Raw genomic sequence first — 14,482 nt, forward strand, 5'->3', positions numbered from 1 at the left:
GATGCGTCACACACTACGTGAAATGGGCGATTTTGGTCAGCCACTGCCAAGATCGGCGCCTCAGTCAAGCCCTGCTTGACTGCATTGAATGCCTTTGGCAATCGGTTGTCCACTTCCACACAGCTTCTTTCTTAAGAAGTTGTGACAGCGGGCGGATTTTGCCCGCATAATCCTCCACGTACTTGCACAAGTACGTGGTCAAGCCAAGGAACTGCCTCAGTTCCTTGCCAGTTGAAGGTGTTGGCCATTCGTTAATCACTCTGACCTTTTCCGGGTCAGGGCGAACGCCATTTTTCCCTACGAGACATCCGAGGACGGGTATCTCGCTCACCCCGAAGATACACTTCTTCAGGTTCGCGTAGAGCTTATGTTTTCGCATAAGCTCAAGTAGCTTTCGGAGATGCGCCCGGTGCATCTCAATCTCGGTCTTCCCGTCCACAGCCCGGCTGTGGATGAACACATTGTCGAGGTAGCTCGTCGCGCAGTCGCGCACTGAACGCAACAAGTGCGTCACGCACCTGCTGAAAGTCGCAGGGGCGTTCTTAAGCCCCTGTGGCATTACTAGCCATTCCCAGAGCATGCCGCTTCGCGTGCTCACTGCAGTGAGAGGGATATCCCTCTCACGCATTAGGATTTGGTAGAATCCATCTCGCAAGTCGAGACCACTGTAAACGGTGCTCCAAGCCATCGAATTGATGATAACATCTTTTCGCGGTATCGGCGTCTGCGCCGGTACCGTCGCATCGTTCAGCTTGTTGTAGGTATGACTGATGCGTCATCCGTCCTGTGGCTTTTTGACACAGAACGTCGGAGCACTGTGCGGGGACTTTGATTCCCGCACTTGTCCTGCTTTGCGACGACTTTCAAAGAAGTCGTCGATTGCTTTTACTTGCTCTCGCGGCAGTGGCCACTGCCGCGTGACACAGTACTTCGTGTCCGGCACGAGACCAATCTCGTGCTGTATACCCTTATCCTGCGGAAGCTCCGCAGGAATCTCTTCCGGGAGTACGTTTTTGTACTCCCTCAATAATTCGTAATAGGGACTCGACTTAAGCGAGTCCCAGTCTTGTTCCTCGAAGCGCTCTCGCATCGCCTTCGCACTCAGAGTGTTTTCACTCTCAGTGGTACTTCCCATGAAGAGCTGCCTCAGCGCCTCACTCTCGCTTTCCGTTCTTTCGCTGTTCGAAAGGACGCAGATCTGCTCGATGCACCCATCGTGCAAGTCGCGCATGAAGCGCTTCCAGATCATGACTGGAAGCGAAGTCAACTCCGACGCCGTCGTCGGAGGATTAGCGAGTTCCATTTCACGATACTGGAGTCCAGTATCGGTGCGCGTCAAGACGCTTAGCGTCTCGACGTCCGGCGTCGCCGCCTCAGTCTGTTCAGCAGACAGTTCTTGTAGCGACTCGGTCCCGGACCGAGACTTGCGCAGCGTTCTTCGCATGCGCCGTCGTCTCGTTGAGCGGAGCCCGGCTCCGTTCTTGTGGCCCAGTCCCGGCCGTGGACAATCGATCGCCGGCGGGCCCAGCCCGGGTGCGCGATATCAAGCCCGGCTTGACCGCATGGAGCTTCGTCGAGCAGCCCGGCTGCACGACAACATGCAAATTGCGTCAGTGCGGTACGTTTGCAACCGTCCGCACTGTTTGCAGCGTCAACTCCCGGAGTTGACCCCTTTGTCACCTCGACACCATTCATTGGTGGAGCCCCTCATGACCGAGGGTGCGTCGTTGTCGACCTGACCTCTTCGGGTCAGTGACTGTCCCTTACACGCTTGAACGTGGGTATTGGTTCCCGGAACCGACACATCTTTTTCTTCTGACGTCGGCAGCATTGCCGACGTTGGTCTCACTTGTGCGCGCCCTCGCGCACGTCTTGGGCACTCCGGGACAGCAGCATTAAGCGCTGTCTCGACTGGTGAGCCGCGCGCACCTGCTGGTGCGTGTGCTGCGGTAACATGGCCATTGTTCTCTGTTCTGCAGTCGCGACCGAAGCGCACGCTCGTGCGTTTCTTCCAGTCTATTACCGGATCATGCCGTGCCAGCCACGGCATGCCCATTACCACGTCGAACTTATCGTCCAGGTCCAGGATGATAAAGTGTTCGACAAACACCCGTTGTTTGTACGAGAAGCGCACGTTCACAACGCGCTTCTCGGTCGTCACGATGGCACCTGTTGCCAATCGAACTTCCAGTAGACTTTGAGGTACCTCTACCTCCTCGAAGTCGAGACTGGGCAGGCTCCGCAGTCGAACAAAATTGCACGACGCGCCCGAATCTATCAGAGCGCGAAGAGAGTCGCTCGCTCTATTCGACATTACCTTCAAGATGACTAGGATCGGCCTGTCATTTTGTTTCTTGCAGCGAGAGCTAATCTCACTGGGGTTGCAGTCCTCAGTGTCGCGTGCCAGATGTCGGCACGCGTGACTGCATTACCAGTAGGGCGCCCCGCGCCTACTGGATGTTCGCGTTTTTTTGTGGCCACCTCCAGGGGGCATGGGAGCTGTGCACTCCCGTGCAAAGTGACCGATCCTTCCGCAACGGAAGCATCGCACATTGCCTCCCTGCTGCTAGTAGCCAACAGCCGTTGCATTCGAGAGGTCCATTGGTTCCGGACCTCCCGTCCTCGCTACCGGGCGCGGTTGCGACCTCGGTACGTTTACATGGAGTTTAGGCTGCCGCAGGCTAAACTCTTCTTGCATGGCAAGGGTGATTGCAGCTTCGAGAGTACTCGAGTACTCTCGGAAGAGATGGGTCTTCACGGGCCCATCTCTAAGTCCCTTCATGAACGTGACCACCTTAGTCGCCTCGTCAATTGGATTAGTCACGATATTTGAGACCAAGTATCGTGCGCGCTGCGCGTAAGCATGAACGTCACGCTTACCCTGCTGAAGGTCGAGAAACTCCGCCCTCGACCGGAACTCGTTTTGCGGTGGGCTCAAACGCTTGTCTGAGCTCCTATTTGAATACTTCGTACGTGCTGAAGCACGTAGGATCGGAGAGACGGCGTCCATACGCCCAACTCCTTGCGCGTCCGCCAAGGCAGGACATGGTGAACGCGACCTCCGACAGCGGGTCGACGATGCGTCGAGCCGCTATGGCTGTGTGGAGCTCGACAAGCCGCCGGAGGAGAGGCTCGCCCTCTCTTCCCACGTAATTGCTTACGCTCAACTTTAATGGTTGAGCACGCGGTGTCGTCCCTGACGACGCCGTCACTGAGGAAGCAGCATCACGCTGCTCCTTCATGATGAACCCTAGAGCAACACCATGTTGCTCCGTCGGCGATAGCGTACGCAGCATCGTAGCTGTCGCCGCTTCTCCAATGACTGTTGACAGTCGCTGGAGGGCTTTCCACTCTGGGTCAGACAGGTGGGGACAGTCAGCGCGTGCGACATGCGCTGCACGGCGTGCTGGAGCTCTCCATGGGCACCTCCGTGCTCACGTGGTTCTCGGCTCCGCGTTCGTACTCCTTGTACGAACGTCAAGCAGTCGGTCGTTGGACAGACTACAAAGTGCTACCAGGTGTAGTGGGTCTAACTTGACTCACTACTTTAGCTTACACGTTGCGCAACGTGCATGAGGAAGCGTAAGTACGTAGTAATTACTTGGGTTAATTATATTTGAATACACAAATATAAGTTAACTTAGACAAGACTCCAAGTAGCTAGTTTAAGGTAAAATGAGAACTGTATTGTTTGTAAATTGATCTTCCTCTAAAATCTGCTAAAAACGGTTTTACCATCTATAAATGGGGTTGACAGCGGCTGGTTGTCAGAGCCCCGCCATTATGCACGCCTCTAATTGGTAGAACGATGCTGCTTTCTACCAATAGGATCTTTGGGTAGGTGTGGACCACTCATTGTGGTGGCCCACTTCAATGTATCCATTGGTGTGACTTACACCAAAGTGAGGAAGTATCTAAAACTTTTAACAGATATTTTATCTGTTAAAATCACAAGTGGCTTCTAGCCACTTGTGCGTGTAACCCCGTTAGACCATCCCCCCCTTAAGGTTAGACGTGCGGGGTCTCCGTACGTCAATCTTCTGAATTGACCATTCGTCAATTCTCCGCGTTTGGAGAAGAAACCCGCCCTCGTTCAACGATGAGCGCGCCTCAAGAAAAGAAGAATCCGAAGTCGGTGGAGAGTCATCTCTCCATCGATGACTACTTCGAGCGCCAGAAGGCGAAGTATGGCGACGTCATCGACTTCGACGACGATGATGAAGATATGGAGGGAGAGGAGGACTCGTCCTCAAAGCACAGAGACTCAGTGTCGAGCGAATCGCTCGACCCCCACGTTAAGATTATTCGCCCGCGTGAAACGCAGCTAGAGGTGACACAACTCTATACGCTGCGTTCTGGAAGACTGAACCGGTGCTGGATCATCTCCGTGTGTTTGGTGCACGAGGTTTCATGCATGTTGATAAGAGTCTGCGTTTCAAGTGGGATAGCCAAGCGCACAAGTGCATGGTGCTGGGCTATGCAGACAACGCTAAAACCTATCGGGTATGGAATTTTGATGCGACTCGAATAGCTACTGCCCGCAGCACCAAGGTTGATGATCACCCTCCATCAACAGTTCAAACCATGGGTGATCGCAGTGATAAACCAGAACCTACACTGCTTGACGATGACGCTGGTGAAGACGACCACAGACCTGGCCCCCTTCCACCTGCGGATGTGGTCATGGCCGCCCTGAACCCAGCATCGACTTCGATAGATGTGGATGAGGAAGGATCACTCGCTTCTGATTTGACTGTGTCGGTAGCACACTCGTTGGAAACCTCAGACGACTTGACAGTGTACAATATCTCCAAGCTCGGAATAGCAATGTGGTGCGCGTCTTGGAGCCTACTTCAATTACCTAGTTGACTAATGTGGGAAGGCCGCGATTGACTAGCCACTTGAACGAGGGGGAGAACCATATGTGGTCGGGCTTGAAATAGTACCACAAGTTCTTTCTAGTGCTTGAGGAAGTGACGAGCAGCTTCCGCTTCCGCCATCCCGACCTAACGACGAGGATGAGCAACTTGTACTGGTTCCTGCTCCTTTAAATGTTATTGCATCGAGCGCTAGTCCAGACAGTGATACATCTAGTAACGAAGGGACGGAGCCCGAACCCAAATGACATCGACTTGATGATGGCTACGAGACTGCCCTTGCTTCTGTAGACGTTCCGCTCACATTTCGAGAAGCTATGGATTCATCGGATGCAGCCAAATGAAAAGAGGAAATCCGTTCAGAGCAGCGACCCCATATCCGAAACCACACGTGGGACATCGTGCGGCGATCTCCAGGCATGAAGGCCGTTGGCTGCAAGTGGGTGTTTGCACTAAAGAGAAACGAAAACGGTGAAATCGTAAGATACAAGGCGCGACTTGTCGCCCTCTGCTTCCTGCAAACGTTCGGCATCGATTACCATGAGACGTAATAACATGTTGCTGATCTACCGACGCTGCGTGTCTTCTTTGTTGTATGCAATCATACGGGCTACTTCAACAAGCATTTTGATGTCGAAATCGCATTTCTCATTGGCGATTTCGGCGAGGTTGTCTTCATCACAACCCCGTTAGGCATCCGCACTCGGGAGGAATGGTATGCCGACTGCATCGCAGTTTGTACGGATTGAAACAGGCAGAGGCAGTTTGGTTCAAGCCCATCCGATGCGGCTTCATCGAAATGGGATTCAAGCAATGCCGAAATGATTCCTGTCTATTTATTCGAGTTGACCGCCATGAATCTGTCTTCGTAGTGCTGTACGTCGATGATTTGTTCGTTGGGTGCGCAGACGAAAATGAAGCTGAGGAGATCGAGCGCAGTCTCTCAAAGCACTTTAAGATGAAATCGCTTGTGATGTACGTTATGTACTGTGTATGGAGATCCTCTACAACAGCGCGCAAGGAGAGCTACGACGGAAGCAGTCGCAGTTTATTTCTCGTATGATAGATATTATGATGTTGGTCCAAATTCTTTGGTCTCAACCCATCAACGAATGTCAACGACCCCTCTCGGTCCCAGAATCGAGTGATGTGAGACATTACAAGTACGTTTGGATACTGGCTCGATAGTGTGCGACAAAAAGAGGTGGCGAGCTGGCGCGTGAGCGCTGCAGGCATGCTGTTGTGATGCGGTGACGTTCTGGAAGCCAACATGGTGTGGAGTCTGAGCGTAGGACCTTGTATCCCAGAGTTTGATGGCGATCCCAGAGTACTATAGTGTGATGAAGGCCTTGTGCTCTGGGAAAACCAGCGAGGTTGCAGTGGAGCCACGGCGTCCTGGGAGAGTGTTTGGTGTGCTGAAGTGCCTGCAAGTACCTTCGGATCCCAGGGTTGCATGACGATCCCAGGGTTGGCTTGGTCGACCGGATCTCGGATTCCAGCCTAGGCATGAATGCAGTTCGATGGATTCCAGATCAGCTTGGTCAATCCCAGAGTTACGCGGTGATCCCAGTATTGTCGCACACATACCAGCGTGGACCCTCGGATCTCAGAGTGTGGCGTGGGTTTGAACATGGCTTGGCGGATCCCAGATCAACGTTGTTGATCCCCGCTGAGTGCCCGATCCCAGATCGCCATGCACACATGCGACATGAATTGCAGACTACTCACCATAGTTAAATCAAATAAAGTTTGAGGACATCATGTTCGAGACTAAAAAAAGAGTGGGATGGGACATCAATTTTGAGACGGAGTAGTACTTTTGACCAAACCCGAGATTGATGGGAAGAGCCGGGATAGGATGCGCAGTCACTCACTTCATTTTGTAGCTATTTGATGCGGAGCGGCGCCTTCGCGCCGGTAGGTCTCCGTTTGCATGTGTTAATTTTAAGGGGAAATTCCAAAATACGACCGTAATACTGAACCAATTCCAAATCGCGTCCGCGGCGTACAATTACGGACCGTAATCACCCTTAATAGAAGAACAGATATGTTCTCTTACGACAGCAGCAGAGAGAGTCCAACACGCGCGGCCACCGGATGTCCGTAATCGGAAGTAGACCAAAGCTCCTGAACAGTCGGCGCTGTCCCGAGCTTTCTTGGCGCAGAGCAACGTGGACGTGGAGGTCTATGAGAAGGAAATACTGCACGCGCTCGACAAGTTCCAGAAGGACGCCGCTGGCATCGCCGTGCCCTCCTACCTAGAGAACATGCCGCCATCGTATTTCCCCTCCGTGCAGGAGGAAGACCGCGTGCACCCCCTGGACGAAATCACGGAGCGTCTCGGCCCAGATCAGCCCGGGGTGCTGCTACGTTCGTCCGACCACACGGTGTACTCCCGCTTCTTCTCGGGCGCCAACTTCCCCGAACGTATGGCCCACGTGCTGGGCCAGATCCCGTAGATGGTGGACAGTGCCACGCTGGCCCGTGTTAAGATCTTCACAGCCCTGGACGACTCGCTCGGCCTCGACATCTTCCGCTTCGGCCAGCAGGAGGCCTTCCTGAACAACACCGAGGACGAAAAGCAGGCTCGAGTCAACACCCAGCAGTTCTGCGCTTACATCCAGACCGGCAAGTACGCCGGCAACGCGTGCTACCCAGAGGCCGGTTCGCACTTCGAGCCTGAGGCCGTCGTCGCCTTCCTTAACCAGAGCAACACCATGTACATGCAGCTCAGCAACCCCAGCCGTCTCGCCAAGCAGATGGAGCTGTTCCAGCGCGAGCGCACCGAGGGTGTGTCCGTCGACGTCGTGCACAACTGGGAGAACCGCAACAAGGAGAACAAGTACGCCGCCAGCGGCGTCCCGCAGACCATGCTGGTCATTGTGGCGTCTAACGTGATCCCCAAGAGCTTCATGCAGAGGCTGCCACCTGCCTGGGCCTGAGCAACCCCAACGTGATGCGCGCCCACCTGGACGTGATCAAGGACACGGAGAGCAACAACGGTGACGGCCACGTGGCCATAGTCCGCATCCTCGTGCAGCCCAGCGTGCAGACCCTGCACGACAACTTCGAGTTCGAGTGGTCCAGGATCTCGGGCAACCTCAAGTACCTCAAGTGGGTGGACGACCACCCCGTGCACCGGACGCTGCAGCACCCCGACCTGGTCATCTTTCGCGCCGAACTCATATACCCCTATCGCAACATTCTGCAAGGCGTCCTGGCAAACAAGGGCCCCTTCGCGTACGCTTTGACAAGCATCATGGCGACGCTGGAGCACGATCAGCACCGGCCCTTCGCTTCGCGCATCTCGGACTTCTTTCTGAGGAAGTTCGACCTGCAGCAGCAGGCTTTGACCGACGCGGCGCAGGATGCTATCGTCGACGAGATCAACGCGGACATTCACCGCAACGCCGATCACTGGGACGCCATTGTGCTGCTGAATTGTATGGCCAATGCCGTCCGCGACACGCTCCGCACCAACAAGTTAGTGCGCGAGCGCTACGCTCTGTCGCTCCGCATTGACCCCAAGGTCATGGGCTACGGCACAGTGGGCAAGGACACCCCGTTCGGCGTGTGCGGCCACCCAATTCCGCGCGCATTCATCAGCTCAAATCCCGACGCCAGCTTCGACAACAAGGTGTACGGTGTCACCAGCGAGGGTGTGGTTGTGACCATGTCGCCTTGTGCTCGCAGAACATTGACCCCACCAAGCAGCGGTTCACGCAGGTGGAATCAATGGTGACGTTGCTGGCAATGTGAGCAAGATCCTGCACCGCGAGTACGGCAGCAACTTGCGCGTCATCAGCATTTCCGTCGGCACGAGTGTAGTCGAGGGCCTGCAGTACCTCGACATGGGCGAGCTACTGCGTCTGGTGGTCGAGTCGCTGCCCCTGTCCAGCTTCGACGACTTAAAAAAAACGCAGAGCATGACGAGCAGCTATACTGGTTCTGAACCTTCGAGCACGGAGAGCTCTAACTATGCTATGACCACAAGCAGTGGCGATGCTGAAACGACTAGCACGTCTAACAACATCAACTCGGATACTGCTACCAGAGCAGAACCATCGGCGCAACAGAGAACACAAGCAGTTTTAAAGCGAAATGTTTGTTTGTGGTTAGTACTTGCAGGAACGCAATTAACTAGTACAAGTTTCTTGTGACTACTGGCGGCGACGTGTGCTCATAGCTGGAGATTTCGTGATTGAAGTCCGGCACTTCTTGGTGGGTGGGGTAGCAGCCGCAAGAGTCGAGGTACGTTTCCGTTTCCCCTTCGAACAAGCGCGCGGGGAACTCATCGCTCTGGTTCCTACAGATTCTCGTTATCACTTTCCTCGTCCTTTCCAGCCTCATGATCTTCCTGTTCCTCGTGCGCTACTTCCTCCCCCCTCCCTCATGGTCTTCCTGGCATTCTTCCTCATTTTCCTTACCCGCTTCGTTCTCCTCATCCTCAGCACCCCCTTCCTGATCGTCACCACGTCCGTGCGCACACTTCCGATCACCACCTTGGGTTTTATCGCGCCCGTTTCCAAGGAAGCTGTCGAGTACAAAATCCTCGAAGCTGGTCATACGCTCGTGGACTGATTGGATCTGGTTGCAAATGTCGTTCAATAGAAGGGGAATAGCCACCTTGCATCCCTCCGGGTCAGTTAGCAGGTTTGGGTCGCGTGTAGCCCTATCACAATCCGAGCGATACGAGGGCTGCCACGTCTCATCTTGTCGATGCTTTGCCATGAAGTTTCTATGAAACTTTCCGGTGGTAAGCTGCATATAACAACCCGGGTAAATGCAGACCACACCATCGCGCTTCTTGATCTTGGCTGGCTTGGCCGTCTTCTTCGAGGCTCCAGTGTCCTTGCGTTCCATCGCTTTCCAAATTCGCTATGGTCACGGAGGGGACGGTGGTGTACAATACGCAAAATAAATCATTATTCATGCCATGGCATCGTCAAAACGAATACACATCTTTCCAATGTTTACCACACAATATTACTACAATATCACAAGTTGGATACATTATACTTCAGGTACATGATACGTCACGAGTACAAGACACAATAGGGTTACATCCCACACATTACAATAATACAACTAATACAACAAACTAACGTGTAAAGCCATTTCCGATTGTGGTAATGTGTCGATATAGTGTTGTGTCGAAATGCATATATAGTAAGTTTGAACGATTTACGGTCTCTCTGGCTAAATCGTTTGTTTTCTCGAGTATGTCTTCTTCTTCTTCTTCTTCTTCCTCCTCTTGACTCTATATACTTGTCGACGGTTGTATGTGCGAATGTTGTGCCCTGCCTTTCCGCAACTGCCACAATGTATCGGCGAGTCTCCATTGATATATTCGGATCGATTGCGTAATCGAACTTCCCTCGGACGTCCCCTCTTCTTTTCTACGACAAAGTTTGCCAGACAACCCAGCCACTCAGGCAAAATCCAAATTGGCGCTTTCGGAAATATTCGAGGTAACCTGACCAAACCGCGCACGAGGAAACTCAGTTGATCTCCAGCATGTTGCATCGATCTCAGTTAACACAAAAAATACGCATGATACATGCAGACAACATGATACATATAGGTTACATCATCCGACACGGTTACACCACACACAATGGATACAACACAATTAGTATACATGGTACGTATGGAGTACAAGGCACAAAACGTTTTACCTTCCAAATATTCGACCGCGTCACGGGAAATTACCACACATTCACCCACAAGTTCGAACACTTCGTGCTTTTCCAACGTCACGGCTAGTTTGTGAATACGCCCTCCCAAGTCAGTTCTAAACCGTGTCTTGACGTTTTTCTCGACATGCTGGAAGCAATAGCTGTGCGGTATATGAGAAATTAGACTAGCCACAGCACTAGCAATTCCTTTTTCGCGATCACTCATAACTACCAAATCACCTCGACCAAACAACCGCCTGGAGTTACGTAGATGAGATAAAAACCATGGCCACGCATCACCATCTTCGATAGGAGCGATGCCTAGCGCAACTATGGCGATGTCATGATTGGGACTGAGCATAGTCGCACAAAACAAGGTGCTGCCGAGATCACACTTGAGATGACAAGCATCTAAAGAAACCACAGGAAGACACGATAACGCACTTTGTAATCATGGCGAAAGTGCCAAAAACACGCGTTGGATACGGCCGTCTACCACTTCAGAATCATAGGTTGAACCTGGGTTTGCTTCACATATTGCCGATAACCATGGAATGAGCACCGAAATGCTCGCCACGCCTCGATCTAATGACGATGCTTTGATTCGCGTAACAGCTGTGCGGGCTTATTTGTACGAAACACGGACTCCATACTCTTCTCGCGCCCGCGATATAACATCACTTTGCTTCAACTGAGATTGATAGCGCGCCGCTTCCTCTGCTACTTTTAGTAACCAGTTTCCTTTGGCCAGAGGCAAACCGGCCACAGCGCAAGAGTGCTCCGATCGAACTGAAGAGACACGAACCGCACCAGCAATGTCTATACGCGCGTTAATATAATACTCGCATGTGCCATCTTGCACACTACCTTAATCTTCTCCTTGCTGTTCTGTATGTAACATGGAGATCTGCAGTCTTGTACAAACAAAGAAGCCACAGCCAGCTTGAATTCTTCTTTGCTGAGGAAACGCTGGTCTTGCTCCATTGATGCCAAATAAAAAATGGTGCTTCCAATTTAAGAGACTCGTGGATATATTTAACCCGATTGTCACATACGGAGTACATGGAACCAAACGGATACGCGTACAAAAGGGGCACACGTCCTTCTATTAAGGGTGATTACGGTCCGTAATTGTATGCCGCGGACGCGGTTTGGAATTAGTTCAGTTTTACGGACGTATTTTGGAATTTTCCCTAATTATAATCAGAGTTCAATTTGCCCCCAAGGACATAAGAGAGTGCTGCGGATTCGCAAAGGGTTCAAGCGGCACAAGGAACAAGCGCGCACCGGTGTAGATACCCACTCCAAATAAATTCAAGCTCGTTAATTAAGTAATTTTCGAGTTTATTTCGTTATTAGCTTGGTTGACGTGCGCCCACACTCATCGGTTGACTGGCTTCGGTTGGGTTGCTGGTGGTGCTTCATATTTCGGGTCGCAGGTGATTGGCATTGAGGTTTCGGCAGAGCAGCGCCTCGTGATAGTGGTTTGCGAGCGTTGCTGGGAAATCCGTGTGGCTTGGATCCCAGGATAGTGGTTCTTGGGTCCACTTTTGCTTCGCCCAAGTCGGCATGGTGCACGGTTGCCCCAGAGTGCAGACGCAGAGGTCTGGGATTGGCAGACCCATCCCGGGTTAATTTCCTTTGGCTCCTTCGAATCAAGGAGCGAGTGCAGATCCCGTACGCAGTTCCCAATCTGAACCACCCGGAGGAAGTGGAGTGACTGAATCGACTCGAAGCCGGAGTCGCGGGGAAAGTGGAAGCTGTTAAGAACCGAGCCCAGGGTCTGAGATGAAGTGGACAGGAGTTTGTGTGGAGAGTGAAGTTTGTATATTTTAAACGGAAAACCGGGGGCATTTCGGGTTCGAGCGGACATGTGCAAACTGGGATCTACTGGGCCAGGGCCAAGCTTCGATCAAGTGGATTAGGAGATTTCTGGGATCAAGCGGCAGCTGGTGTGGCCGACCCACGTCTGGGCCACAGCGTAGCTCCCGTCAAGAACCACCCAAGGGAATACAAGCGAGGGAACACAAACGCCCTCCCGACGCAGTCTGAGCGTCGAGTGATTCCGGGATCGCGCACTCGGGTTCTGAAATTCCTGAGGTTTTGACCTGGGATTCTAGGATATGAGTTTGCGATTTCTGGGAGGCACGTCACCACATTGAACGCTTCGGACAGGCAGACGCACTTAGTGTTCGTACCCTAACACAGTCGGACAGGATCTCCGCCCGGAAGACGGACTACCACTGCTACCATCGGAAAAGCCGTATCGTTACTTAATCGGATCATTAAGCTACGTTGCAATTGGATCCCGTCCTGATATCGTTGCGTCGTTGATCACACTATCTCAGTATCTAGACAAAACTCAAGCAAAACACTGGCACGCTGCAATACGTGTGCTTCGCTACCTCAAAGGCATTGAACGGATGGAGCTAGTGTTCAAGCGCAGATAACAGAAGGGTTTGACCATTTCAGCCTACTGTGATGCTAACTGGGGAGGTGACATCGCTACACGCCACGCTACATCTGGTGCGATGGTGCTTATGGATGGAGCGCCGGTGGTGTTCAAGAGCAATCGCCTTTCGACCGCCAAGGCCGAATGCATGGCGTTGACGCTGGCAACGCAGGAGCTGGAGTGGCTGCGCCAACTCCTCGACGAAATTGGAGCTCACGTGGTTGGCCCGACGCATGTCAAGGTGGATAACATGGCGGCTATTAGCATCGCATCCACCCATGGATACAGAGCACGCGCGAAATCCATCGATCTGCGATTGCACTTCATTCGTGATCATATTGACGCGGGACACATCGACATTGAGCACGTTGTTTCCACAATGCAGTTTGCTGACTACCTAACAAAGCCACTGCCGACCCCGCAGTTCGTCGAAGCTTGTCGTGGCAAGCGGCATGATGCCCTATTCAAATTGAGATGGAGCGTTGGCTGGTGATGATATCCTCAGAACTGCTCCGGACACATGCTGAACGGATGCTGACCGCATGTGTGCATGGACCAGTCAGGTATGCCACCTGTGTAAGTAGTAGTCAACTTGAGAGGTTGCGAATGATGGTGGTTGACGTTGTCAGAGTGATTGCTAAGAGCTCTGGTGCTGACAACTCCTCGACGTATAATCTCTAGGGTAAACAGCACAACTAACTGACAGGGAATGAGCGGAGATCGCTCAGTCTAACGAAGTTCACTTTCCAAAACCCATTCAAGGCATCACATCAAGAAACCGATCTCCCTGTGCAACTTACTTCGCTAGTCTTTTCAGGGTCAAGCGTTTTGAGCATGTTCGGCTCGTCATTAACTTAAGAAAATTGTCAACTTCCAAAATTTTCATAGCTGCTACCGCATCGAACCCTCGAGGCTTAAATAGCACGAAATACATATTTGGATAGAGCGGATCTAGATCTTTCGATTGAGCCATCAATCGCAGAATCGTGTTTTGAGAAAATAACATTTCGTTCTGCGCGGTCTCATATGCGTAATAGCAGACTGGTATGGAAGAATTTCATACTTGTCGGACCGTACTTACTGCGGTTTATTACAAAACTCTAGTTAATTTGTGCAAATCATCGGACCTCGTATCAAATATAGTGAGCTTGAGTCAAACGTGATATGCAGAGCTCTGATTGGTCCGACCGTGGGGGCGGATGGCTCGAGCGAGCGTAGCGAGCCCCCGCCTGCGGTTTGACAGTCCGTGTTCGTAGCACGCGGCTGCAAACCCAGGACCCAGCAGTGATCTGCCTACCAAGCGGAGGCGACGCGTGCGAGCCGCAGCGAGCTTAAGGTTCTGGCAGAGCGAGCGTAGCGATCCTATAGGGTTTTGGGACCCCGCGCAGCGCGTAGTGTCCCGAGTTGAAACGGTTCCTAACCGTTCCACGTCAGGGCCCTAGTTAATGGGTGACAGGTGGGAGGGGGAGCGGATC

General features: G+C 52.5%; 4 protein-coding genes across 4 annotated transcripts; 3 read left to right on the top strand and 1 right to left on the bottom strand.

Moving 5' to 3' along the window:
• Nucleotides 1-7,018: 7,018 nt before the first annotated feature.
• IUM83_01985 (NAD-specific glutamate dehydrogenase) lies at nucleotides 7,019-7,336 on the top strand (the record flags this gene model as incomplete). The annotated part of the gene is made up of 1 exon (XM_067925880.1): nucleotides 7,019-7,336. One exon carries the CDS (start codon nucleotides 7,019-7,021, stop codon nucleotides 7,334-7,336), a length of 318 nt encoding a protein of 105 aa, XP_067800997.1.
• Nucleotides 7,337-7,381: 45 nt separating this feature from the next.
• Nucleotides 7,382-7,819, top strand: IUM83_01986 (NAD-specific glutamate dehydrogenase; the record flags this gene model as incomplete). The annotated part of the gene is made up of 1 exon (XM_067925881.1): nucleotides 7,382-7,819. One exon carries the CDS (start codon nucleotides 7,382-7,384, stop codon nucleotides 7,817-7,819), a length of 438 nt encoding a protein of 145 aa, XP_067800727.1.
• A 14-nt stretch (nucleotides 7,820-7,833) lies between these two features.
• Nucleotides 7,834-8,636, top strand: IUM83_01987 (NAD-specific glutamate dehydrogenase; the record flags this gene model as incomplete). The annotated part of the gene is made up of 2 exons (XM_067925882.1): nucleotides 7,834-8,514; nucleotides 8,571-8,636. 2 exons carry the CDS (start codon nucleotides 7,834-7,836, stop codon nucleotides 8,634-8,636), a joined length of 747 nt encoding a protein of 248 aa, XP_067800998.1.
• A 612-nt stretch (nucleotides 8,637-9,248) lies between these two features.
• Nucleotides 9,249-9,740, bottom strand: IUM83_01988 (uncharacterized protein; the record flags this gene model as incomplete). Its single annotated transcript, XM_067925883.1, has 1 exon — nucleotides 9,249-9,740. One exon carries the CDS (start codon nucleotides 9,738-9,740, stop codon nucleotides 9,249-9,251), a length of 492 nt encoding a protein of 163 aa, XP_067800995.1.
• Between the last annotated feature and the right edge of the window lie 4,742 nt (nucleotides 9,741-14,482).

Source organism: Phytophthora cinnamomi, assembly GCF_018691715.1.
Source record: "Phytophthora cinnamomi strain GKB4 chromosome Unknown Contig0, whole genome shotgun sequence".
In the NCBI taxonomy this organism is placed as follows: Eukaryota; Oomycota; class Peronosporomycetes; order Peronosporales; family Peronosporaceae; genus Phytophthora; species Phytophthora cinnamomi.